Raw genomic sequence first — 26,075 nt, forward strand, 5'->3', positions numbered from 1 at the left:
CCCACCATGATAATAAACCCTTAAGCTGAATGATGATAGAAATTGGGGACCTCGTCTTCGCCGGCGAAGACGCTGTGTAGCTTGTTTTTGTTGTCTGGGATGCGTGGTCTTTGTGTCATCTTTAAGATCGTAAAGGACGTTTTTCGGGCGTCTATAGAAGTACTTAAGGCTTCTAATCAGTATTACAAAAACTAAATTTTAATGATGCTCTAAATCAAAGTAATTAGTATTACTAAAAATATATATATATATATAAGGTCGAATTGAGAAACCTCCTCCTTTTTTTTTGAAGTCGCTTAAAAACCAAATTATAATGCTGGTAAAAAAAAATACTGAAAATACAAAGAGAATGATGTCTTTAACAAGGAACAATTCCTTTAAAATCTCTGATCTTATTAAAAGCGTTTTTTTTGACGTGACAACGTCTTAGAATTCGATGGAGCCACCTGCACATTCAAAAAAGAAGACGTCATGCGTCGTTTCCTCGCTCAGGGTTGCCAATTTTTTTACATGAAATAAAGTATATTCTGGTGTATGAAGATTATTAAACAGTATTTTAGAAAAACGAACATTTTCTTTTGAAAAATGCAACTATCTTCAGTAAACCGACTTTTTAAAAATCTTTCTAAACAGTTTTTTCTTCTAAACAGTCCGACTTCAGCGGTCGCGTGGTAAACAACGACCACTTCCTGTACTGGGGCAGCGTGCAGAAGGAGCAAGATGAGCAGGAGTACCGCTTTGAGGTGGTGGAGCAGACAGAGTTTGTGGACGACGCATGCTTCCAGCCGTTTAAGGGTTAGAGTGATTTTGTTATTATCAACAATGACCACTTCCTGTAAGGAGGCAGCGTGCAGAAGGAGCAAGATGAGCAGGAGTACCGCTTCGAGGTGGTGGAGCAGACAGAGTTTGTGGATGATGCATGTTTTTTTTTATTCTTTAGAAGTTAGGCCTTGATTACAATCTCACCTGATAGTAAGTGATGATGCAATCTAAGATGGAAGTGGGCTAACTTGTTAAAAGCAGAATGAAAATCAACACCCCTTTCGGTTTCTACACGACATCGTACCGGAACGCTAAATCGCTTGGCGGTCTTTGTCGGTAGGGTGGTAACTAGCTTTTGCACTTTTGAAAAGTCAGGATTATGTCATAATTTATTTTAATCTAAAATTTTATTTTAATTTAAAAATTCTTTCACCATTCGAAAGCTACATTATCCACAAGTAACATAGGCTAAATTTTATTTTGGAAGAAAATAGCGATTCGTAAGATATTGGGTTTTTCGGACACAAGGTGTAAAAAATCAACCAGAAAAGTAGGGTAGGGGTAGGTAGGAGTAGGGTAGGGGTAGGGGTAGGCTAGGGATTGGCTAGTGGTAGGGTAGGCGTAGGATAGGGGTGGTTAAAAGTTTACATCGAGTTTCACGCGGACGAAGTTGCGGGCGTCGGCTAGTATTTAATATTGTAACATGATTGTAACCAGTTTTGTGATCCAAATAAAAAAAAAATCTACCTCCAAGATTCTAGGCTGCAAATAAAATATTCACAACTTTATACGCCTCGTCTCGCGGCGATAACAAAACAGTTAATGTTTTTCTCCCTTACTTAGCAGATAGAATGATAAAATCTTTATTGCACATTGTATGCTACTGCATGGACTAATAGTACTTAGGTAATTGGAGTTTCCTGAGCACATTATGTCATTTAACATTCCTTATCAACTGCTGTACTTGTAGTATGCAGTCAACGAACTCGATCATATCAACATTATCTATTACTAGTAATTGCCGTGCGGTTTCGTCCGCGTAGTTCCTGTTCCCGTGGGAATACTCCTTAATCCGGCTTCTATCGCAAAATCCTTTCTTAGTGGACACCTACCAACTGTAAACTACCTCCCTGCCTAATTTCATTTTTGCGTCTTATGGTTTTTGAGATTTCGTGATGAATGACCTTTCGCATTTATATATTAAGATGACACTCACAAATGACGTGGCTTTCTATTGGTAAAAGAATTTTCAGTTCAGTAGATCCATAGATTACTCCTACAACACCAACAATATTTAATACTAGAGATATGCCACTCGCGCGTCGAAACTTAGGCGAACAAATGTGCCTAATTGTCTTAATTTAATTTAGTCGCTTAATAAACAACGAACAAATAATACCTAAATATTGTCCAGATCTAGAGATTATCCTTCCCTTGACAATAAGGAAAGCTAATTTTGCCAGTTAAATACTAATTTCTTGTTTTATTGGGCAAAACGAAGATTTGCCGGATTTCTCTGATTACTCGAGACGCCAGCAATTCCATTCGCGAACCCAGGACCTCCGTCTTGTAAATTCACAATACCACTGCGCCACGGAGGCCGTCAATAACTGTACTTCTATAAAATGTTAGTATAGACTAAGTTAGGGTAACGCCATTAACTTCCGAATTTTGGGGTGAGATTTTTTACAGTTATAAAAAATTGTCCATAAATCATGAAAAAAATAAGAATTATAATGTGGTTCAGGAATTTTAAAATTAAACTCCTTTTAAAATCAAACTTTAGCTTTTATGTAACTTTAGTGTGTTTTACTATAACTTATATTTCTTTTCATTTGAAGCCGTGGGCAAAACGGAGACGTTCGTAAAGCGATGCGTGGCCACGAAACTGCAGTCTGCGGAGAAGTTGATGTATGTGTGCAAGAATCAACTCGGCATAGAGAAGGAGTATGAACAGAAGTTGATGCCCGACGGCAAGTTGAGCGTCGACGGGTTCCTGTGCGTGTATGACGTCAGCCTGGTGCCTGGTCGCAGTTGGGAGAAACAGGTACGAAAGAAAAGAAAGAAATATTCATGGAAATCAACATCATCATTATTATTTATTTTATCGGTCAATCACAGAACCGAATCTCCTATCTTACAGGAAAAGAAATATAGAGTTTAGATCCACCATGCTGCTCCAATATGGTTTGGTGGGCGATTGATAGTTTGATTCTTATATATACTCAGAGGCACAATTATCCACCCACCTTAATATGACGCGAGTATATTAAAGTGGGCGGATAATTGTGCCTCTGAGTATAGATCCACTGTCAGAGGTTAATGGTTATGATGCTGGTGTAATACCACTATCTTCCCAACTTCAGGTTTTCTTCATTTTTAATCAGCATTTCTTGGAAAGTTGAAAAAATAGAAAAATCATAATATTTTATATGCAGACTTCAAACCCGGAACCTCGTGATCTAAAGTCACAAGCTCACTACTAGAGTAACAAGACAATCAACCAACCTACAGCAATACATTTTTATGTAAATTTGATACATTTAGGTCACCTTTTAAACATAATGGTTTCCTCTTTCGCCTCAAAGTTGATGAAAAGCTTCTTATGTGGTACATAGAAAGGATTACGTCTTTCCCGGACGAGTTCACAAAAAGCTCAACCGATACTGAAAGATTGTCGTCATGGCCCCTATAAATTAAAATTAATTCAACATAATTATAATTAGCATGGCCTTCAATGGAAGGTCAGCTACACATGCCATGAAGTACCCACAAGCAATTTGCTTAAAGCTGGTGCAGCTGATTGCACAATAGTAATGAATTTAAAAAAAAAACATAATTATAAGAGTTTGGCTTGGATTTATTTATGGCTTGTCTTTTTTTGTTAATTGTTTATAGAACGAAGTCCTAGCAGCGATACTGCAAAACATAATCAAACTGAAAAAACCAGTAGTGTTGGTGACGTCAAAAAACGATGAAGCCTGCGAGCAAGGGGTCAGAGAGGCAGAGAGATTGGTTCAGAGGAAGGAGTTCAAGGGGGCCATACCCATTGTGGAGACATCCAGTCATGACAATGTCAACGTCGACCATGCCTTCTTCCTTTTGGCGCAAATGGTGGATAAATCTAAGGCCAGGATTAAGGTGAGTTTTTCAAATATCCTTTCAGTAGGCCCAGCATGGGACTTACGATTTACCGTCGATTTTGCGTTTCTCCTTCATTCTTTTACAATAGAACCACCAGACATCATAGTCGATAATTATGTTTGATGAACTTGTAAACAAGCTATCTGTCTTATCAGATGGTGAAGAAAACGGGCCTAAATTTTATTATTGCTTATCATGTTTGTCAGGTGGCGAATTACGCGGAGGCGTTGCGGATAAGGCGCGAGACTTTGGACTTCGTCACCGAGGCTTTCACGCAGCTAATTAGAATACACGTCCAAGACCACAAGTAAGTGTAACCTACTCAAAGTCAAAATACAATTATTTCAAGTAAGCTAAGCTTACAAACACTTTTGAAACATGAAAATGTTAAGATAATATGGTGGTGAAAAAATGTAAAAAACCTAATCCGAGAAAAGCCCACAACAATCACCATTTTAGAATATTTTCTAAAACTAAGCACCTACCTACCTACCTACCCACATGTAAACGTGAAAGTGTTGGATAGAAGCAGGCGTTACTTTGTGGAAGTTCATCATGATTATATAATGATTTATTTATTTTGCCATCATCTGCGAAAAGTCGACGAACCCATGCGACAACGTCACCCGGGTCCGACAAAATACTCTACGTACGTTTCACCCCTAAACCGGAGCATCCTCAGGAGATGTTGACTCTACAACGTGCAATTGCAAAGTGACAATTGCACGTTGTAGAGTCAACATCTCTTGTTTGTCGGACCTGGGTGACGTTGTCGCATGGGTTCGTCGACTTTTCGCCGATGATAGCAAAATAAATAAATCATTATATAACGTGAAAGTAGCTTGGGCCTTCCTCAACAATCCTCATGGGTTATTGAGTAACTAAGGTCAGGGCATTGGCCCTTCGCAGTGGTGTCCAATACCTCCAGCAACTACACACTATACAGAACTATAGTTTATGTGCTATAGAGTAACATACTTTTAGCAGACTCAGAAGTGGATTACAAAAATAAAAAAACCAATGTCGAACAAAGGGTAATTCACAATATTTGTCAGGACAACTTAATTAACAAATCAAACTGTAAGCAAAACAAGACCCTAGAATGACAGAGAATGACCTTGAGTGGAGTCACGCACTTGTGAACGTTGTGTTTAGGTTTAAGGGGCCCCTTGCAAGTTAACAAACACTCTAATTTTCCACTCAAGTTACTCTCATCAAGTAACCCATAAAGAATTTCACAACAAGAAATGTGGACGGCTCGAACGCCACGAGCACAGTGAAGTCGACCGTGTGACGGGCGCCTTTTATCGCAAGTCGTTCCCGCCAACCGATCGCTACCCCTCTCTAACTCCCCACTCTTTACGAAACTAAGTCGCGCCACCTGACGTCATATCCGTCTCAGACTACTTTTTCCTACAATTCATATACAAAGATTGCTAAATCATAACTTGGGTACAGTATTTAACTTGAATGATTTGTTGCAGAGAGATATGGTCAACAGTGAGCAAGAGGTTGTGTCATTATCCCGAGTGGGTCAAGTTTGTGCAGCAATTTGGCAACGATGGTACTCAGGTATGTAATGTCTTATAGCTCGTCTGGTCTAATAAAGAATGATAATTATTTTTAGTAGTGGTAGAGCTCTTTGTGTTTATTTCTGCCGCCAAACAGCATTGTTGTTTTTCGGTCTGAAATGCATGGTTCCGGTGCGGAGTCACCATACCAACACTTTGGGAACCCAACGCCCATCAGCTCTTCGAACTGAGCCTTGGAATGAAAGTCTAAGTCCAAGGTCATTTATATCAATTGGGCTTAATTTACAAGCACTTTTGAAATGATTTTTTTTTTCATTTTCTTAGGAGTATTAATGTTTTGTTTACTTTTTTATTATTTCTGCAATCAGTCGTGAGACATTCAGATGGATTATAAAAAAATGTCGGTTTTTGGTTTTTCTGCGGATCTCTACATTTCTGAATAGATCACGCAGAGACACTCCGAGCATAGCTCTAACGTGCGCTGAATCCTTTTATCAGACCGTATAGTTATTGTCAGTTGGACGTCACGACCCCTTCAGTATTGTTTGATTATGTAAACATTGCGTTGGGCACCTAATTATCATTCATCATTATCAACCCATATTCGGCTCCCTACTGAGCTCAAGTCTCCTCTCAGAATAAAAGGGGTTAGGCCTAAGTCCACCACGCTGGCCCAATGCAGATTGGCAGACTTCACACACGCAGAGAATTAAGAAAATATTCTGGTATGCAGGTTTCCTCGCGATGATTCCTTCACAGTTTGAGACACGTGATATTTAATTTCTTCAAATTCACACAACTGAAAAGTTGGAGGTGCATGCCCCGGACCGGATTCGAATCCAAACCCACCGGAGGAAGAGATCATATCCACTGGGCTATCACGGTCTGGGCACCCTAATATTTAGGTTATTATCCCTAAAACAGTTTAATTTGTCCACAGGTTGTCTTCCGTCGTCACATAAGGAGATTGAAAGAGGAACGTTCCGCGAAGAAGTTACGCAAGCAGCTCGCGAAGCTGCCGCAAGTTCTCGCGAGAATGCAGCTACCGACAGATGACCTGCAAGAGAAGTGAGTTCCTTTATCATCAGTCCATTTCTCAAAAAGGAGAATCGGAGTCTTAGAAGCTTCATGATGTTCCAAGGTGTTTGGTTAGCTTAAGCCAGGGGTCAGAAACTTCTGTTTTGATAAGAAATAACATTGTGGCATTTTGAAAACAGCTTGCGAAGCTTCCGCAAGTTCTCGCAAGAATACAGCTACCGACAGATGATTTGCAGGAGAAGTGAGTTCCTTTATCACCAGTCCATTTTATAAAGGTTCTAATGTGTTAATGGGCTTAAGGCAGGGGTCAGAAGCTTCTTTACAGCTTTAGGCTGCGCCAATGCGTTCGGTGGGTTTAAGGCAGCTTAATCTTTGTAAATTGTAATTTAAGGCTGTCTCAAAAGGTTGCCAACCCCTGACTAGGGGTAGTAATGTTTGATTTTTCATCTTGATTCTTTGTTTCATTGGTCTTGTGATAAAGTTGAAAGGTAAGGTAAAGGAAAGGTAACTTTAAAATGTGCTGACATTGAGTTTGGGCTCATTTGTCGTCAACATATACCCAATGTTATATGTTAAATCTAATATATAAAATTATCATGTCACAAAGGGTAGGAGTAGGGTATGGGTAGCTTAGATTGGTAGGGGTAGGATATAGGGTAGGTTTAGGGTGGGAGTAGGGTAGAATAAGGGTAGGTGCAGGGAGGGAGTAGAGTAGGATAGGGGTAAGGTTATTTTGGTAACTGGGCTTTCTTTATTATAGAAGTGAAGTTAAAATTTGCCTATCCTCAGCACACGCCCAATATTTGGCTAATTCCTGAGCTCGAATCTTCTCTCAGATTGAGAGGGGTTAGGCCAATAGTCCACCACGCTGGCCCAATGCGGATTGGCAGACTTCACACATGTAGAGAATTAAGAAAATTCTCTGGTATGCAGGTTTCCTCACGATGTTTTTCCTTCACCGTTTGAGATACGTTATATTTAAATTCTTAAAATGCACACAACTGAAAAGTTGGAGGTACATGCCCCAAACCGTATTCGAATTCACACCCTCCGGAATCTGAGGCAGAGGTCATTCATATCCACTGGGCTATCACGGCTCTTCTCTACTCTCTACTTAATTTAGCCCTGTCAAATTAGGATTAAAATGTGACCTAACACTTTTTTGTAACTAATTCTCTGACATTGTTCCAGCGACTGGGGAGTGGTGTTGCGTCAGCTCAGAGCGCACAGAGACTTCTCCGTGTACTTCAGCGAGAGCCGCGCGCACTCGGGGTGCTCCGGCTCGGGATCGGAGCCCGAGAGTCCCCTTAATGCTGACACCACCCTCAGAGTGGGGGAGAGGGCTAGATACCAGGTAACGTGGTAGAACAAGTTATAATAACATAGTCTAACAAGTCCCAATAATTAAAGGCATTGTTATAAAAATATTATGTAATATATAAAAAGTTGTGAGATCCATGTAATACCAAGCCAGTTACTTTATTCACTCCGTAATTAAAGGACCTTCTAACCTAACCTAACAACATCTTTTAGTTACCATATCAATATTAAAAATCTTTTATATTTTAAAATGGATTGACTTGGATCTCACAACTTGTTACGGTGGAACAACAGATTTGCACGAATTAGTATATTTTACAAGTATTGTTTTTGATGGCATATGCGTTTTACGCTTTCAACGCTCTCGCTTCCCGCACCGTTCCTATTCTCGCGAAGGTGTTTAGAGTTAATCTTAGATCAATTACATATGGACTTGTATCGCGTCGTATCCAAATTCACTGTGCGGTTTATGCACTAATTTAATGTTACGCTGGTTATTAATATGTGTGATGAATGGACTGTATTTATTTGTATTTTTGTATGTATGTATGTTTGCTGATTTCTGCCAAAACCAAACAAGTAATTTGTGATCCACACCAACCTTGCATCACTCGCCCCCAATGGCAGCACGGCAAGACCAAGGAGAGCCTGCGACTTGGAGTAGTTCTTTCTTGAGGAGGTAGGCACACACAAACACACAGATTGTTCTTGCAAGAAAAACGTTTTTTTATAGTTAACGCGCGCACACGGTGCGAATTTGTTTGTTAGGCACGGCCAAATGAAAGAAACACGCGTACAGGTACGACATGCACACAGCACGGCTGGATGATGCAATATGTGGCAAGGTAGTCCAAGATGGCGTCTTCCTGAAATGACGCTGCTCAGTTGTCAAACCGACATCTGACATTGATTGACGATTGACACAATTCTAATGTGGTTTTTCTCAAACTACCTGCATGGTAATGGCAAGATCGAACATTCACCAACAAAACAAAAAGTTACACGAAGTTATCGAAAATATTTAACACCAATAAATATATCCCGTGTCCTTGCACTACACAGAACTATAAATTTAAATCGTAATACACACACGTGTAATTTTTATACAATGAAATATCGATTCTATTGACACAGTTTGTATAAGCAGGTTAGATCGTGATCATATACTTTTCACAGAGGGGATAACGTCTAGCGAGACAGGTCCTATGGTAATTGGTCTGAGGCTATTAATCATTGTAAAGCTACGCTAAGCTAGCTAGCTACATTAATCATTGTTCATCTAACTGCAGCGTCTATCTTGCGTTCGACGCGCAACGAGATTGCGTTGGTTTGGCCTTAACGTAAAAGTAATTTGCGTTTTATTGTTTCAGACGTTAGGACAGTCCCAAAAGATTCCGTACGAAATATTAGAAACGAACGAAGCAGCGTCGATATTCAAGACATATCTCCACGAGGCGCAGGAAAAGCAGAGGAACTACGAGTGAGTTGCAATTTTCTCTCTGATTTTCTCTGTTCAACTAAAGAGAAGTTGACTCTAGTATCTCAGCTCAATAGAATTTGCATTAGAACGTTGCACGTGTGACCGTGCAGGCGGTTCCTGTCGTAGACGGAGAAATTAATAGACTAGAATAGATAGCATCCGTCAAAAAAAGGAACAAGCTATATGTGGTCTCTGTAAAGAAATGAGACAAGACGATTCGACATTCGGTTTCATGAAGCAATTGAGCGATTTTCATGAGTGACATGATTCAGACCTAATAAGTGGTCAAATAAGTTTCACAGTTGTCATTCTGTAGTAGATATTCATGCATTTATTAAAAAACCATCAAAATATGGTAATGTAGTGTGAAATTCTTCTGTAGTAGATATTCATGCATTTATTAAAAAACCATCAAAATATGGTAATGTAGTGTGAAATTCTTCTGTAGTAGATATTCATGCATTTATTAAAAAACCATCAAAATATGGTAATGTAGTGTGAAATTCTTCTGTAGTAGATATTCATGCATTTATTAAAAAACCATCAAAATATGGTAATGTAGTGTGAAATTCTTCTGTAGTAGATATTCATGCATTTATTAAAAAACCATCAAAATATGGTAATGTAGTGTGAAATTCTTCTGTAGTAGATATTCATGCATTTATTAAAAAACCATCAAAATATGGTAATGTAGTGTGAAATTCTTCTGTAGTAGATATTCATGCATTTATTAAAAAACCATCAAAATATGGTAATGTAGTGTGAAATTCTTCTGTAGTAGATATTCATGCATTTATTAAAAAACCATCAAAATATGGTAATGTAGTGTGAAATTCTTCTGTAGTAGATATTCATGCATTTATTAAAAAACCATCAAAATATGGTAATGTAGTGTGAAATTCTTCTGTAGTAGATATTCATGCATTTATTAAAAAAACATCAAAATATGGTAATGTAGTGTGAGTACAAAATCGCAGTCTCAACTTTTTGCAAATTTTAAATAACCAATCAGCTTAAAATATTTTGGCAAAAAATGGTTCAGTGTAGCGTGCTATGATGTGAAATTCAAGTGAAAATCGAGTATCTATTGACTGTCAATGAGACGCCAATCAGTTCTCTATTTCTTTTTCTGTCTACTGTTTTTGTCGTTTATATATCAAGGCTTTAGACACCATGACAAACGTCATTTTATTACAATGAGATCCCTATAGTTTATTTATCATTTCAAATTAAGGGCTTAAACAATAAACTTGATATTTAATCAATTTTAAAGACAGTCTTCCCTTAAATATAAATTTTATTTATTATAATCTTTTTCAGATGGTGTCAACAATTCAAACGCCTTCTAGAAGAGACCGGCTACGTCACGCCGGGGAAGCAACTCTCAGAAGTACGAGTGTTGTTGATGGGGAGGGAATGTTATGAGGCTTTGACTGAGGAACAGCAGCAGAGGGTGTACGACGACCATCAGAGGGAGATACAGCGAAGGGCGAAGCATAATTTACAGGTAAGTTTACTTTTTGAAAAATTTAGGAGGAATAGGCCACATACTCAGACTAATTACATAAGGACATGACTCGATAGACGTTACTTTTCTGTCAAAGTATATGATCAATGATCTAATGCTATTATACTATCTCTATAGAATCGATGTTTCATAGTTGTAATCGTGTTCGTCGGTTAAAGAGCTCCGTAAAAATACATTTTTGTGTTGTTGAATGGTGTAATGAACTGTCAACTACTAATTTAGTATAAGATATGTGGCTAATCTAAGCTTGTTTTCATCACAATCTCCTCTCCTTATGTAATTAGTCTGAGGCCACAAAGCAGCTTATAAGTATATCTGCTGTTAATGGGGAGGAAATGTTACAAGGACAACAATTGATGAAATCGGTAATTGGAATTTTTTCTCAAATATTCATTTTAACAAACCTTTGACGTTAATGCAGTTTTCCTCCTTTTTTCAGGAACTGTTATTGGAGCACGCCGATTTGTTCTACCATTTCAAGAGGATATCACCCACGGGTACCATCACCCAAGAGGACATCAAAGAGATTACGGACGTGCTACAGGATGATTTCAGGTTAACATTCGATGGCTTTTATAGTAATTGTTTTTTTTTTACTAAAAATTTCTTAAAAAATAGAAAAACTCAGTATTTTGTAGCCACAAACATAATTCTACTTATTGTCCATATTGCATATCAAAAAATAATGATACTATACTCTTGGTGTGTTCGATTATTATTAACTATTATTAACTTTCAACCCCTATTTCGCCCTTTTAGGGGGGAATTTATTATATGTATTTTTTTCTTGATTTATGGACAATTTTTTATAACATTGAGATATGGAAAATGAGAGACTTTCCATGCAAATTTCCAACCCCTATTTTACCCCCTTTTGATTTTATTTTCGCAATAAAAACTATCCTATAACCATATCCGTATTATGGTGTCAGACATATATCACGTGTCTCAAACGGTGAAGGAAAAAAACATCGTGAGACCTGATGAAACCTGAGAATTTTCCTAATTCTCTGCGTGTGTGAAGTCTGCCAATCCGCATTGGGCCAGCGTGGTGGACTATTGGCCTAACCCCTCACATTTTGAGAGGAGATTCGAGCCCAGCAGTAAGCCGAGTATGGGTTGATAATGATATATTTTCCACAGATACAAAATGCTGGACAGGATGGAGCAGGACCGCAAGCTGATGCTGTTCCAGCACCTCGGCTTCGTGCACTGTCCGATGAGGGAGCACTGCCCCGCCGCCGCCAACTGCCTCGACGCCACCCTGCCTGTCATACTCAACACTAGAGTCGGGTGCGTATTATATTGTAGTACACGGAGGGACGAGAGGGGCTCCTTTGAGGAAGGAGGCCCTGGCCCTGGCCCTGTAGTAGGAATTTAAAATTTGGCTGATTATGATGATTATATGGCCAAATAAATGTAAATATGTTGAAAAAAACTAAATATGTTGAGTTTTTTTTTTTTTTTTTTAATTTATTTTGTACCAATATTAGTAACACACAAAAGTAAAAAGAAAAACAGTGGACAAGGAAACACTTATCTCTATAAGAGATCTCTGCCAGTGACCCTTGGCAGTGGGAGAGATTTTAAACAAAAGAAATGGATAGGTACAACAGAAAAAAAGTGAGGAAACATATTATACTTAATACATAAATAATAAAAGTAAATAATATTAAATACATCAAAAATAACACTAATAAATAAATTAAAATAAATATATAAATTATAACAGTACATATCAATACTATATATAAATAATAACTAAATAAATACATATATACATACATACATAACGATCTAAGATGATAAAGAAAGATAGTGTTCATGAAGTTGTCTGTTTAGGAACTTTAAAAACTATAGATACATAAATATATAATGGAATTGCGCATGTGTGCGCTCAGTGGAGTAGCTATCGGTGATTTTGTAGGCACGTAACATGTCTATAGTATAAAATGTCGTTGGTTGCAGGTCGTTGACGTCATCGAGCGAGTCTCAGTGCCACGCGGGACCGCCGGCGGCGCCCTGGGCGTTGACTACGGACTCCAATCAAATAAACCTTATCATATTAGGGGTGAGTGAAACTGACCTATACTAATTTATAGTCATCATCATTAACAACTGCTGGATGTAGGCCTCTTGCAAGGACTTGCGGCTCCCTGCCACCCTTCTTGATGTCCTCAGAGGGGGGGGGGGGGGGGGGTCGACCAACACTTGTTCTGGTGCTGGGTCGTCATTAGGACCCCAACATCCATCAACCTGACCATGAAGCCATACATGGCTTCGTATACTATTTTTTTTAAATAACACATATATGTTTTCTAATTATGACTTATTATTGTTAAAGGTATATAAAATACATTTCCAGCAAAAAATCTCTTTATTTCCATCTCATTCATAATTCATGCAATAAGGGGTTAAATTGTTGTTGATAAAAATTTAAGTTTTAAAAACCACATTGAGTTTGGATTTTGATTGATTGATTTTTTAGGATAGTAGTCTAATAAGTTTCGACCCTTTTCTAATTTAAAAAACACAATACATTAAATTACATATAATATTTCAGGTGGAAGGCATAGCGGGTGAATTTGGCAAGCGTCTAATAGCCGGATGCGATAGCGAGAGGCGCGTCAACATCAACGGCCATTCGTGGCGCGTCGAACAAAGACTGCGCACAGACGACTTCGCCGCTGAACCGCCGCGGGATTTCGCTCCCAATGGTATATACGTGATGTATAACATAATACTTATAGTACATTTATAATATGTATCCCCTCCTAACAATCCCCCTTTAAGTGGAAATAAAAAAAAAACATCACATAAGTATAGTCTGGCAGGTTCGTTGATGACACTCCCATGATATGCGGGCGACGAGGGGAAAGACTGCGCGGGTGTGAAATCGTGCGTGCGGGGAAGCAAGGTGTATCAGTCGTGGGTTTTTTTATTCATCGCTACACGCCCCCCGGCCCGCGCGGGCTATCGGGAGTGTTACGGACGAAGTTGCCAAGCTATAGAATTTTAAAAGATGAGTTAAAGCTCGATAACGATTGACAATTCGGAAAAATGCGAATCGTAACGAGAATGTAACTGAGGTCCTGATAGTAAAGTAAATGTAGTGAATAATCTTTACTTTTTAAAAAATTAAATTGTTTTGCAGGCTACTTCTGTGTCTATCAAGATCAAGAATCTTTCGAGTACATCAGAGGGTGCGCCGAGAAGACACTACTATCTAGTCTCGAACAAGAAGACAAATTGCCCTTTCAGGTTAGAACCATGATCATTTATTAACCTATCATTAATCATATAATATATTAAATTAGTGCACGCTCTCTACTTATCCGCCCTTAGACCTTCTAGAATCTGGTGTTACCTTTCACTTTTATACTCACTCATATATGTCGGAGAAAACGGGTTGACATCAGAAGGAAAACACAATTATTGAATGAAAGTCTGTCAGGTCTAACAACGCCCACTAAGAATTTCCAATAAACCCTTGAGTGGCAGAGAATGACCTTGAGTGGAGTCACGGATTTGTGACCGTTGTATGTAGGGTTAAGGACGTCGTTGACAGTTAACTAACACTTCCCTTTTCCACTCAAGTCACTCACCCTGCCTACCCCATAACAACCCATAAAGGATTATTATCCAACAAACGGTGGACTGATCGAACGCCACGACACGAATGAGCTAGTTACTTATATTCACGGGCCTGCAAGGGCCCGGGGAGGACGCGTCTAGAGCATATGCCCTCTGCGCATGGTTTTCTGTTGCACTCTATAAAGATAGAGTGATTATTAGGTTTGCCTCCGGTTGGGAGCTTTTGTGGTTTCTTCTTCTATTATTCTTTGTCTTGTAGATCTTTCTTGGTTTTCATGGAGTAGCCTAGGCGGCAACCTCACCATAGAGCCTCATGAGCTTTTAAGTTAGCACATCCCTCGTCTATTTATCAGGTGCTAATGAGCTAGATCGCCCGAGCGGTCGCTTATATCGTCAGCACTCTTGTCTCCCACTCTCTCTATTATCTCGGCTCATGACCACTAGTTAACCGATCAAATAAGTCACTCGCTTCGACATATATATAGATGTATTATTTGGTTGTCAGGGTTTGCCTCTGGTGGTGATGTTCGTGCAGGACGACGGCGTCGACAAGAAAGAGATCGCCAGACTGCAGGAGGAGGGGCAGAATCTCGCAGACAAGTATAATCATTTATGCTATTATAAAATGGTTATTTTACTGAAAAAAATGTTACAATAGTTTGCCTTCCCTGCGAAAACCACGTAAGGGAGATGCCTTATTAATGCATTGCGATAACGCACGACGTCATAATGCAAGAGGACGACGCACGCATCCTATCAGTCTCAACAATGGTTCGAAACATGTGAAACACAAGCAAGTGAAACCAACAGATCTCTGTTGGCTGACGATGACGACCCAACGCTTTTACATAAATAAATATACTTAAACATCACTATCTAAGCCTACAAAGTGGCCAAGCATTTATAGGCACTAAGATAGCTGGTATTATAATATTCATAAACTATGTATATGAATATTTTAGACGCCTATATTTATCACACAAATATTTTCCAGTACTGGGACGCAAGCATACAAACGCAGAAAGCAGGGTGGCATGCCATTTAAAATATACGTAAAAAAGAAACGCAGTGCACTAATGCATTTGTCATCGCTCCATAACTTACCTTAGATATGACCTTTTGCTGACCTTTCTCATTTTATCATAAAATAAAATATTAATATATATATGTCATAATGTCCCCAGTTTACATTGTTCCTACATGGAGGCTTCGGTCAGTGAGCTAGGCACGGAGGCGCTGACGGCCGACGCGATACAGGAGTTGATACGAGCAAACAGAGAGAAAGCCAGCTACGCGCACTTGTATAGAGACCTCATTGTGTGCTTCGATGCTGATATACGGTGAGACAATCCCTCTTATAATTAATGATTAAACGAACTTACCTATAAGTGAAGTTCTATCATAATTGAGTCGCTTCATTCGAAGATATAATTTTACTAAGTAGTTTCCCTTAACTTGCAAGCAATAACGCACGTTTTAGCGATTTATTTTCTTATAATAGGGTAGTTGACTCATATCAAATTTAATATTAATTAATTTCGTATAGTACAGAAATATATCGATATTAATTAATATAAGTTAAGGATTTTTTATAAAACTTAGTTTGGAAAATTTAAAAAACGCTGTCGTCCATTTTGTGACGTCATGTTGTTACTGATGACACTAGAGGAATAAACGTCAATTAAGGCATGCCCAAATTTTTGCTTCTCTCATGTCTTGATATTATACGGTTTAGTGACGTCATGACATGACCGATAGCGTTTTGGCTGGTATTGGTAAAAAATATTTAAAAATTTATTTTTTTATGTATTCATATCCTATTTTTAATTCAGTAGAATGATAGTGAACAATTTCAGACACTTTTTTTTAAAAGTGTCGTCTAGTTAGTCTATTCGTGTCTTGTCTTGTCAAGGCGCCCAAGCAAGATTCCCACGCTTAGTAGCGATGCTTGATTTCCAACTTCAACCAGATAATTGCAGTATGCGGCAAGTGCCAAACATGTGGTTTTGGCACAAGAATCAGGAAATTGAATTCTAGATCCTGTAGAGTTTATATTAATAGATGCTGCATGTAGCAGTTGTAAGTTTGACGCAAGTTTCATTTAACTAGAAATTGATAAAGGTTTAATGGATTACAGAGTTTTTGAAGTCAAACTTCTTTTTTTTCCACTTGATTTGGAGAGTAATTTGATGAATGCGTTACAAATTAGGTGTGCTGCCATCTACAGGCACAGTGAAAGTGTTTGTTATTTCTAACTACCAGTAGATGGTGTTCTTAAAGAACTTTAACGAAATGAACCGTTTTTGTACAAGTCGAGAGCCTGTTGTGATGCAGTTATGCCAGAGGCTCATAGATGGCGCTTTGGTTTAATTTTTTTATGGAAGTTTTACATCAGTCGTGTGGTCTAAAACACACTCGTTTTTTTTGTTTATTGAATAATATTTGCCACATCTTTTAAATGTTTTTTTTTAAATGCGGACCTCTTCAATTAGGCGAGGAAGATTAAATTATCAAATGGTAGGTTATTGGCAGTATTTCGTTTTTGCAGCATAATGGTGTGCATGTTCTGCGACGACCCGTACTCCCCGGAGCGCGTGCTCAGTCCGCTGCTGCTGCACAGAGCGTGCTTCCTCACCGGGGACAGATCTATACTCATCGAGACATTTCTCGGTGACTCTAAGAGGAAAGTCGAGGTATTTAGTCCAATTTGACACAAGTTTGTCTACTTTTGGAAGTCTGGTGTTGTTTGGTTTTGCATGTAAGGAGTAAGGTGAACAGACAAGTGTGTGACAGAAGACTATAGCGTAACTTTAAGTCATATACTGCCTAAAGGCTTCGCCAAACAGAACGCATATGTAGCGCGCGTCAAAACCATAGCGTCAATGGCAGTATTAGATGTGAGAAGCTGTCAAACAGTTAAAGTTTTAGAACAATATGCCTGTGTGATAATCGTTCGATTCCAACAATTGAATGAGTTGCCATTTTCAAAAACTGTTACTGGGTGATGCCTATAGTAAGGCATCTCAAAATCGATAAGGTGATACTTAAGAGCAAATTATTGGTGGATTACTGTGGCTACTTGCTCGTCTTTTCTGGATTGTCTGTGCAAGTATTCATAGTTACCAACATAAGAACACGCGGATACAATAGGGATGATGACTGTTTTTTAAATTGTATATAAATTAAGAGTATACTAATAGCAAAGCAATTTTGTAAAAGTAACAGGATATCTGCGATCATTACTTTCGGAGCTACAGGGATTTAAAGGGTCTCATTTGCGGCACTGCCACGGATCCTTGAAAAACGCTCCATACAAAATGGCACGATTTAGTGACGTCGTTGGCTCGGTGATCGTTAGATTTGTATGGGCGTTCAAACAAAATTACTAATATCTTTGTTATTTGTGCGTTTATGTTTATAGTTCATTTATTGAAAAATGTCACATTTAATGTAAGGAAGCTAAAACTGTATGAATTTTCATCTAATTACGATAAAATATTTTTAATAGATTTGAAATTTTATAATCTCATTTATTTTTCAAATATCCAGACAATCGTTGCTTTTTATGTATAAATTAGTTAACATTGGCCTTATTTACCCGAATGTATCATAAAAATCAATATATTCAAACCTAGTCATCATCCCCATTTTCCTGAACGAATTCCCAGGACAATGACATATGCTTGATATATCTTAAGAGTCCCATCTATTGTAATATGTTTCCGGATTAAATATAACAATAGGCATGTAAATAATGAATCATAACACAATGGTTTATTTCAGGTGATAATCTCCAGTTTTCACGGAGCTAGTCAGTTTAGAGAAGAACTCATACATGGATTCATTTTGATATACTCTGCGAAAAGGAAAGCCAGTTTAGCGACGCTGAAGTAAGTTTCATCATTATCAACCCTTAACCCTATTCGGCTCACTCCTGAACTCGAGTCTCCTCCCAGAATAAGAGGGTTTAGGCCTATAGTCCACCACGTTGGCCGGATGCGGATTAGTAGACTTCACACACACAGAGAACTAAGAAAATTCTCTGGTATGCAGGTTTCCTCACGATGTTTTTTCCTTCACCGTTTGAGACACATTATATTTAAATTCTTAAAATGCACACAACAGAAAAGTTGGATGTGCGTGTTCTGGCCGGATTCGAATCCATACCTTCCGGAATCGGAGGCAGAGGTTATATTCACTGGGCTATCACAGCTCTCGAAGTAGGTTTATCATCATTTTACTGTTTTTATATCCCACCAGTATTAGATTATTTTTCAAAATTTCGCTTAAAATTAAGGGCATCATACCAGCTGTATGTAACAGATTCGGCTACAAGAATTAGTAATAGTCACTGTAAAGACAGAATTTACTTACAGCCGAACATAAAATTTCCTTATTTTTGGAATCTGGTTAGTAATTGATGCTCCATTGTCTCAACACTTCCCTAAAATGCCTCCCAATTTTCGCCAAAAAAAGCTCGTCCACATATTTTATGGCTTAAACAGATACACATAAGTAGACTCAGTTAACATAATTCTGTTTTACGTTTGGCGATGAAAAAGGAATTTATTTTTATTTTTCAGTGCATTCTCAATGAACATCCCGAACCTGCCGATACAAATGGTGGCAGTGACGGACGGCGGAGGCTCGGCCGCGAACGCGTTCTTCGGCACTGACCTGGGACACGCGCTCATCACCGAGGGAAACGCTACTGCCGACCGGCTGGGAGCGCATTTCACTACATACACCTCCAGTGCTGAGAACAAGTGTGAGTATCATCATCATCATCATCATCCTGAACCTCAGACTAATTAGATAAAGACCTGCCTCGCAAGACATTATTTTTCTGTCAAAGTATATCATCAACGATCTTATGCGATTATAAACACTGTCTCTATAGAATCCATGTTTCACAGTTTACAATCGTGTCCATCGGTTAAAAACCTCCGTGAAAATACCTTTTTGTGTAGTTAAAAAGTAAAAAACGAACAAAAACTGCTAGTTTAGTATAAGATATGTATGAAATCTAAGCTCATTTTCCTTAGAAAATGGCAGAAAATTTTGTTCGTGAATTTGGGTGCGATACTAGTCCTTATGTATTTAGTCTGAATCCTGAACCTACTTCTGACCTTGAAGTGCTCGTTCTGCGGTCGACAACACCGATTCCTACCTTGACACCACATAATCTAAATTACACCACACACCCCAGACGCCGAGGGCAAATGAAAAAACACGACTGCATAAAGTATAAAAAAACTGAAAAGAAAAAAAACAAGCTCAAGGGGCCTTAGATATTGGATAGAATGATTTTCTTCTACATTATTTAATAGGTCCCGACTGTTTTCTAATTGCTTTCTACACTTCTAGACTGAGCTTGTTTTTTTTTCTTTTCAGTTTTTTTATACTTTATGCGGTCGGGTTTTTTTTTTGTTTAATTAATTAATTTATTTATATTTTTGTACAATTGCAGCCGCTTTCTACACGCCGTTCTTCAAAGAGGTGTGGGAGCGCAAGGGCGAGATCGAGCGCGCGTTCCGCTTAGAAGCGCCGCACACGCGCCACAACGCGCACAACCCGCACAACCTTCCCGACGTGGCAGCCGGTCGCCCCGCGCCGCCGCCGCGCCTCCACTCCTACCACATCGACCACAAGTGAGTGTCACTCAAACACTAGTGATAGTAGAGTTTTGAGGTACCACTGACATTCAAAGGTGAAGCAACCAACGGTTATGATACCGCCCCAGTGCAGGACAGCAATAGTCCGCGCGGGGCAACTCATGACTTGACACCACCAAAGTGCAAGTTAGTGATTATATCGCGGTCCCTACCCCAAGCCATACAAAAAAAAAACCACACGGCTATAGACTAAATAAAAAAAACAAAATGCTATCTATGATGCTCTCGCGCGGAACACCCAACACCTATTTAAGAAAGCTTTATGTGTATTTTAGACCACACGAATGAATTTGTTTAAAAAAAAAAAAAACAAAGCGCCATCTATGTGCCTCAGGTATAACTGCATCGTCACACACTCTTAAGTGTTCAAAAAGGGATTGTTTCAAAGTTGTCTAAGAATGCCATCTACTGGCAGTTTAAAATAACAAACACTGTTTCACTGTTTTGTTTTAAAGTTTTGAGATGCCTCAGGCTTAAAGGGCTGGAAGAACACCACTAGAGGGACAACTTCCCCCTTGCCTTACCCAGATACGGAGGCTAAAATAATAAAAATCTTTTTATAATTTAAACGACTAAAATTTAAAAAAAAAAAAAACAAAATGAACCTTAATAGCCTATTTGGCATAGCACCGCCATCAAACTGATTAATAAAAACGACATAGGTACGATGTTATTTTACGCTTCTTACTTTAAGCCGGTTCAATTTTTTTATTAAAACCTTTTTTTTGCATTTCAATTTGACTTGAAAGTAATGTTTATTTACAGAATGGACAGCCACAAGTTAACGAACTCCTTGGACCTGCTCATCGGGCCGGACTCGAGAGCAGACATCGACTCTGAATACAGTGATACTTTGAACAATTCCAAAAATAGAGGATTCTTAAAAGGTAAATATATCTTTTTACGAATATGGCAAATACGTATTAGTGTGTAGTTATTTGTATGTATGTATATGTACATTATTATTACGTACACACCACCTACAGTTGTCCTAATAAGTTCCTAAGAATAAGGTTGCCTGGAAGAGATCGCTACTAAGCGATAAGGCCGCCTTTTGTATTCTACTTTTTCTTATGTTTCTGTTTTGCTTGTTTTATTTTATTTTTTGTGGTGTACAAATAAAGAGTATTAAATAAATAAATAAATAAATACAAAAAGTGATTCGACAACTCGTAATTTTTTTGTTTATAGAATAATTACAGTGCTGTTTTACTACATTTTTTTCCAGCGATTCAATAACTCAAATAAACTAAAATGTGCTATTGAATCCCTACTACGCTCAGGATTATATTTCGTAACCTTAGAATCCTTTGCTTCTTTGGTATTCATTAACTTCTTTATCCTCGTAGCAAGAATTTCTAGCTACGCTCATAAGTCTATTTTGAAACCTTACAATGCCTTCATTAACTTATTCAATTTTGTGGCAAATAAGATTTTTTATTTTATTTTTTATTTATTACTTTAATTCTCGTTTATTATTTTATTTCTAACTACTCCTAGGTATCTATGAGTGAATTGCGCAAACCTTGGCTTCTTTAGTATTCAGTAACTCATTTATCCTCGTGGCAAACAAGAATTTTCCATTTCATTTTTAACTACTCCTAGGATTCTATTAGTGAACAGTGGAATCATGAATTCCATCAACCTCGTGACAAAACAAAAAATTCTAGTTACGCTCAGGATTATATTTTGAAATTATAGAATCCTTCGCTTCTTCGATTGCATCAACTGCTTCAATCTCGTGGCAAACATGAATTAGTTTGATGAAGTTACATGTATTATTAAGTTAAATAATTTAACTTTCTTGAATAGGATTTAGCGTTTACCCACCACCAAGTACCCCGCCAGAGCCTGCGCCGCCTGATCACAGGATGCATGCGGATTTGTCGCGTAAGTATTCACTTTGTTATATGAATATTAGTAGGTATAACTAAATGTTAATAAAATCAGTAAAACATCCCTATTGTGGTACTATATTATAAGGAATTTCGAATCTATCAATTGATTTATTGACTTGCATAAAAATTACAAAAATATATGAAACTAAAAATAAATAATCGAATATCGAGTTTTAAAGTAAGTACAACAAATAACCTGTTACTAGAAGTCCTTTCTCTAAATTACGAAGGGTTATCTCGCAATATAGTATTTTCAAAAATTGTCGCAAAAAATCAAGCAAATGATATTTAATTATTCAAAACCATCGATCTCCTATTAAAAAGTGGATGCACAATTAGCGACCAAAAAAACGTCCCCACTCAATGTGTTCCAAGCACAACTTCTTGGCACTCAATTCAATTAGTCGCATTTGCAAATTCAACTTTAAATTCATTCAGTCCTTAAGGTTGAATTTGCTCTGAATTTAGGATTTTATTGAATATTTGGACTATATTTAAAGGCCTTTAGGTATAATTTACTTTACCAATAATTTTAAAACTGTCAAAGCAAAATTGGCCAGTTTTTAAGTGAAATTTTCTGCGTGATTGTGTGTCCTCTTATTATAAGAGGTCAATGTTCAAAACGCACAAAACTTGGATGAAGTCAGAGGTCAAACCCCCAAACTCTTTTATTACTTTTACCTAAAACATTAAGTAAGAATGTATAAATAAAAAAAAATATTGTAACGCAGCCGATCTCAATTGCTCGGAGGATTCGCTCAGCACCCACGAGTCAGGTGATTGCATGTGAACTAGCGATTAGATATCTTATTAACATAGCAGGATGGTTTATTTTCGTTTGTAGGTAGTATTTTTTGTCGGGAACGCGTTGTTAGGTTTTTTTTTTAATTTATGCATGGATTAGTAGATAGTAAAAATGTTATGATTAATTATTTAATTGTATTAAGTTTATTTTGTGTGTTTTGAGGTTAATGTGTAGTTACATTGTAAACTTTATGACGTTTTGGAACATCGTGCGTGAAGATGCGCAATGCATAATTTTTGGTATCACCGGCAACGTACAATTCGTTTCACGTAGCATGGTGCGGGTGACAGTTCGTTTCAGTCTTGAAAGTTTGTCGCGATTCAAGATAATAGTACGTATTATGAACGTTATAAGGCAATTGTCACCGTACCCATGCTATCTGAAAAACACTTTACCTGCGCGTATCGACACCCGTAGTTAATTTCCAAGACGTCATAAAGTTTGCAACAGACTGTACAATATTTTAAAAGATGCGATTGGAATATTTTCAATATAAACAAAGTAGATATGTACAGAAAAAGTATTTATAAGAGAAATATATAAAATGTGAATCATGCATATTTAGTGATTTACTTAATTAATTTAATAGTTATCTATCACATTAGCCTGCATGCTTATAAATTTTATTTTTGAACACTATTACGAGTACTATCATACTATCATATTTTTGTATAAAAAAGTAGATATATGCACAGAATTTTGGCATAATATCTTTATAATTTTTTCGCAATATGTATGTATAGAAAAATCTCTTTAATCCGACACTATTAAAAATCAGAGGGTGTCAGATTATACTCACTTGAAAACAGTAAGCAACGCAAGTGCATATTAAGTTTGTGCTTGACGAGAAACAGGTTTTTTTTCTCTCTCTCTCTGTTGTAAAGTACCAATTTGGTACTTCATAAAATTACGATCTAGCCTACTTATGTGACTAATTAGTGATTTAACTTTAACCTAAACTTATAATATATTATTATTATACTAAGTCCAATAACTTAATCTTAGTCTTTCACTAACTATTACGTCTTTAGGTCACTTTGTTCACGTGATTTTCTAGTAGAGGAGCCGAAGAGGGGATTTTTGCAGTTACTCGAGCACGGCAGATAAACATAAGGGACTATACCTTACACTTTGTCGAGTACCTCCACCGAGTATGAGCCCTTAATATTGGTGGGTACGTTTAGGGCAACCAAAAAAAAACTAACCTCATAAATACTTAACCAGCACGTCAGATTAAGATAAGATAGGTGAGTTGATAGCTAAAAACTGCACATTTCGAAAATCTGACGATTTGAGCGTAACGTAATGGAATGGGAGGGTTTCAAAGTTACAAAATTAAACCCTTATATTTTAGTGCTCGAGGTACAAGTGCGATTTAATTTTTTACTTATTTTTAAGGAAATAATCTCCTAATTAATCGCTAAAATTTTCTTACAATTTCAGTAAGCCAAAGTAATAAAAATTGTTTTTAAAGTCTGTAGTTTTTTTTTCCACCGCTAAAAGCGGAAAAAGTAAATAACCATTTATTCTTCCTATAATTTAATCTACCAAATGTAATCGGTCTCAATGACGCTCGAGTAACTGCAAATTTAGCATCCCGGGCTTCCCTACTATTCCATGTAGCACTTAAGGAAGACGAGGTGGGAGGGTGCCGGATTATTGGACGTCTCGGTCTATCGGGACAGTAGTAATATTTCCATGGCCTGTCTAGACGGCGGCGGTCTATGGCAGCCGGCGGGCTACGGGCAGCGCGCGTTCACTACGGGCCGAGCGCGCGCGCCTGCTCCTCACCACCAACGTCTCAGACACTCGCAGACATTGAAGGTATAGTCCTCGTCTAACTTTATCGTTATCAACCCATATTCGGCTCACTGCTGAGCTCGAGCCTCTTCTCAGAATGAGAGGGCTTAGGCCAATAGTCCACCACGCTGGCCCAATGCGGATTGGCAGACTACACACACGCAGAGAATTAAGAAAATTATCTGATATGCAGGTTTCCTCGCGATGTTTTCCTTCACCGTTTGAGACACGTGATATTTAATTTCTTAAAATGCACACAACTGAAAAGTTGGAGGTGCATGCCCCGGACCGGAATCGAACCAACACCCTCCGGAATCGGAGGCAGAGGTATATCCATTGGACAACTGGAAAAATGCCCGAGTTGCAAGTAGTTGTCCTTATATTTTTGCTAAAGGGTTGCCTGGAAGAGATCGCTACTAACCTATAAATATATCTCTTCGTAAAGTTTGATAAGTAAATTTTAGTGTAGCGAATAACCCCTCGCATCTTTATGTCAACTTGATATATTAAATTCGTGTATTGTTCCAGCAACCTGGTAAATTGGACATGAACAACTACACGATGGTGAGCGACGCGTTGCAGCACATCACTATAGGAGCGCCTCAACATAGGGAGAGAAAGGTACAAAAATGCGTTTATTTCAAAATTATGCCACACATCGCAATATCTCCAATACATCCAGGACAACACCCTGTGGTCTGTGCCATAACCCAGAAAATGGCCATTTAAAATAGGGCATGTAACGTGATTTTTAGCTAGAACCACAGATCGGTGTCGCCACGATCACAGCCAACACAACCTTACGGTACATAAGAAATTTATGCTCTCATCTGTTAATGAATTATAGATAACAAATCAATAATTAAAAAAAAAACCCGACTGCTTAACCTGCTTGCACCTAGTAATCCTCCTCGCGTATTTTGTACAGCGATTACTAAATAACGTTTTCCTAATTGTAGGTTCTTTTAATATGGCCATATTGAAATCCTTTGAAATGAATTTGATACCCATGTCGTAATATTCGAAAAAAAAATTTTTTTTTTCTCGAGTCAATAGCGTCTCAGAGTTGTCGTGTAGGTTTTGTTTTAACTTCACCTACCTTAGAATACCTGGGTTATTAAAACAAATCTAACGATATCTTAATTAAGTAAATCCGTTCAGCGGTTTGGAAGATATGAGGCAATAAAAAATATTACATACATACATACAATATATGCGCGAAAAACATAACACTTTTTGCAGTCGGGTAAAAAATAAATGATATATTGACACATTGCACATGGGTTGCCAATTTGTAGTCCGAAAGCCAAGCAGACCCAACGGGGTAGTTAAAATAAACTTACTGTAGTGTAAAGTTTATCATCATCATCATCCTTATCAGCTGATGGACGTCCACTGCTGGACATAGGCCTCTTGCATGGACTTTCAAACACAACGGTCTCGAGCCGCCAGCATCCAGCGGCTCTCTGCAATCCACTTGATGTCCTGAGTCCACCTAG

At 38.0% G+C, this 26,075-nt stretch overlaps 1 protein-coding gene across 5 annotated transcripts in view; it reads left to right on the plus strand.

Moving 5' to 3' along the window:
- LOC112056068 (rho GTPase-activating protein 190) overlaps window positions 1-26,075 on the plus strand; it is a 47,715-nt gene that overhangs the window by 4,106 nt on the left and 17,534 nt on the right. For 4 of the 5 annotated variants that reach the window (XM_052889268.1, XM_052889272.1, XM_052889270.1 and 1 more), the window contains exons 4-28: window positions 651-795; window positions 2,604-2,809; window positions 3,661-3,903; window positions 4,113-4,213; window positions 5,391-5,478; window positions 6,379-6,506; window positions 7,668-7,830; window positions 9,167-9,276; window positions 10,597-10,783; window positions 11,244-11,359; window positions 11,948-12,097; window positions 12,773-12,875; window positions 13,368-13,521; window positions 13,959-14,065; window positions 14,904-14,998; window positions 15,583-15,738; window positions 16,947-17,091; window positions 18,182-18,288; window positions 18,982-19,166; window positions 19,869-20,049; window positions 20,839-20,960; window positions 21,886-21,963; window positions 22,703-22,747; window positions 24,488-24,600; window positions 25,105-25,197. In XM_052889268.1, coding sequence (XP_052745228.1) covers window positions 651-795; window positions 2,604-2,809; window positions 3,661-3,903; window positions 4,113-4,213; window positions 5,391-5,478; window positions 6,379-6,506; window positions 7,668-7,830; window positions 9,167-9,276; window positions 10,597-10,783; window positions 11,244-11,359; window positions 11,948-12,097; window positions 12,773-12,875; window positions 13,368-13,521; window positions 13,959-14,065; window positions 14,904-14,998; window positions 15,583-15,738; window positions 16,947-17,091; window positions 18,182-18,288; window positions 18,982-19,166; window positions 19,869-20,049; window positions 20,839-20,960; window positions 21,886-21,963; window positions 22,703-22,747; window positions 24,488-24,600; window positions 25,105-25,197 — 3,321 coding nt within the window. The remainder of the gene's footprint in view (window positions 1-650; window positions 796-2,603; window positions 2,810-3,660; window positions 3,904-4,112; window positions 4,214-5,390; window positions 5,479-6,378; window positions 6,507-7,667; window positions 7,831-9,166; window positions 9,277-10,596; window positions 10,784-11,243; window positions 11,360-11,947; window positions 12,098-12,772; window positions 12,876-13,367; window positions 13,522-13,958; window positions 14,066-14,903; window positions 14,999-15,582; window positions 15,739-16,946; window positions 17,092-18,181; window positions 18,289-18,981; window positions 19,167-19,868; window positions 20,050-20,838; window positions 20,961-21,885; window positions 21,964-22,702; window positions 22,748-24,487; window positions 24,601-25,104; window positions 25,198-26,075) is intronic. The other variant, XM_052889271.1, reaches the window with a different exon arrangement.

The sequence above is a fragment of the Bicyclus anynana genome, chromosome 25 (genome assembly GCF_947172395.1).
Source record: "Bicyclus anynana chromosome 25, ilBicAnyn1.1, whole genome shotgun sequence".
Classification (NCBI taxonomy): domain Eukaryota; kingdom Metazoa; phylum Arthropoda; class Insecta; order Lepidoptera; family Nymphalidae; genus Bicyclus; species Bicyclus anynana.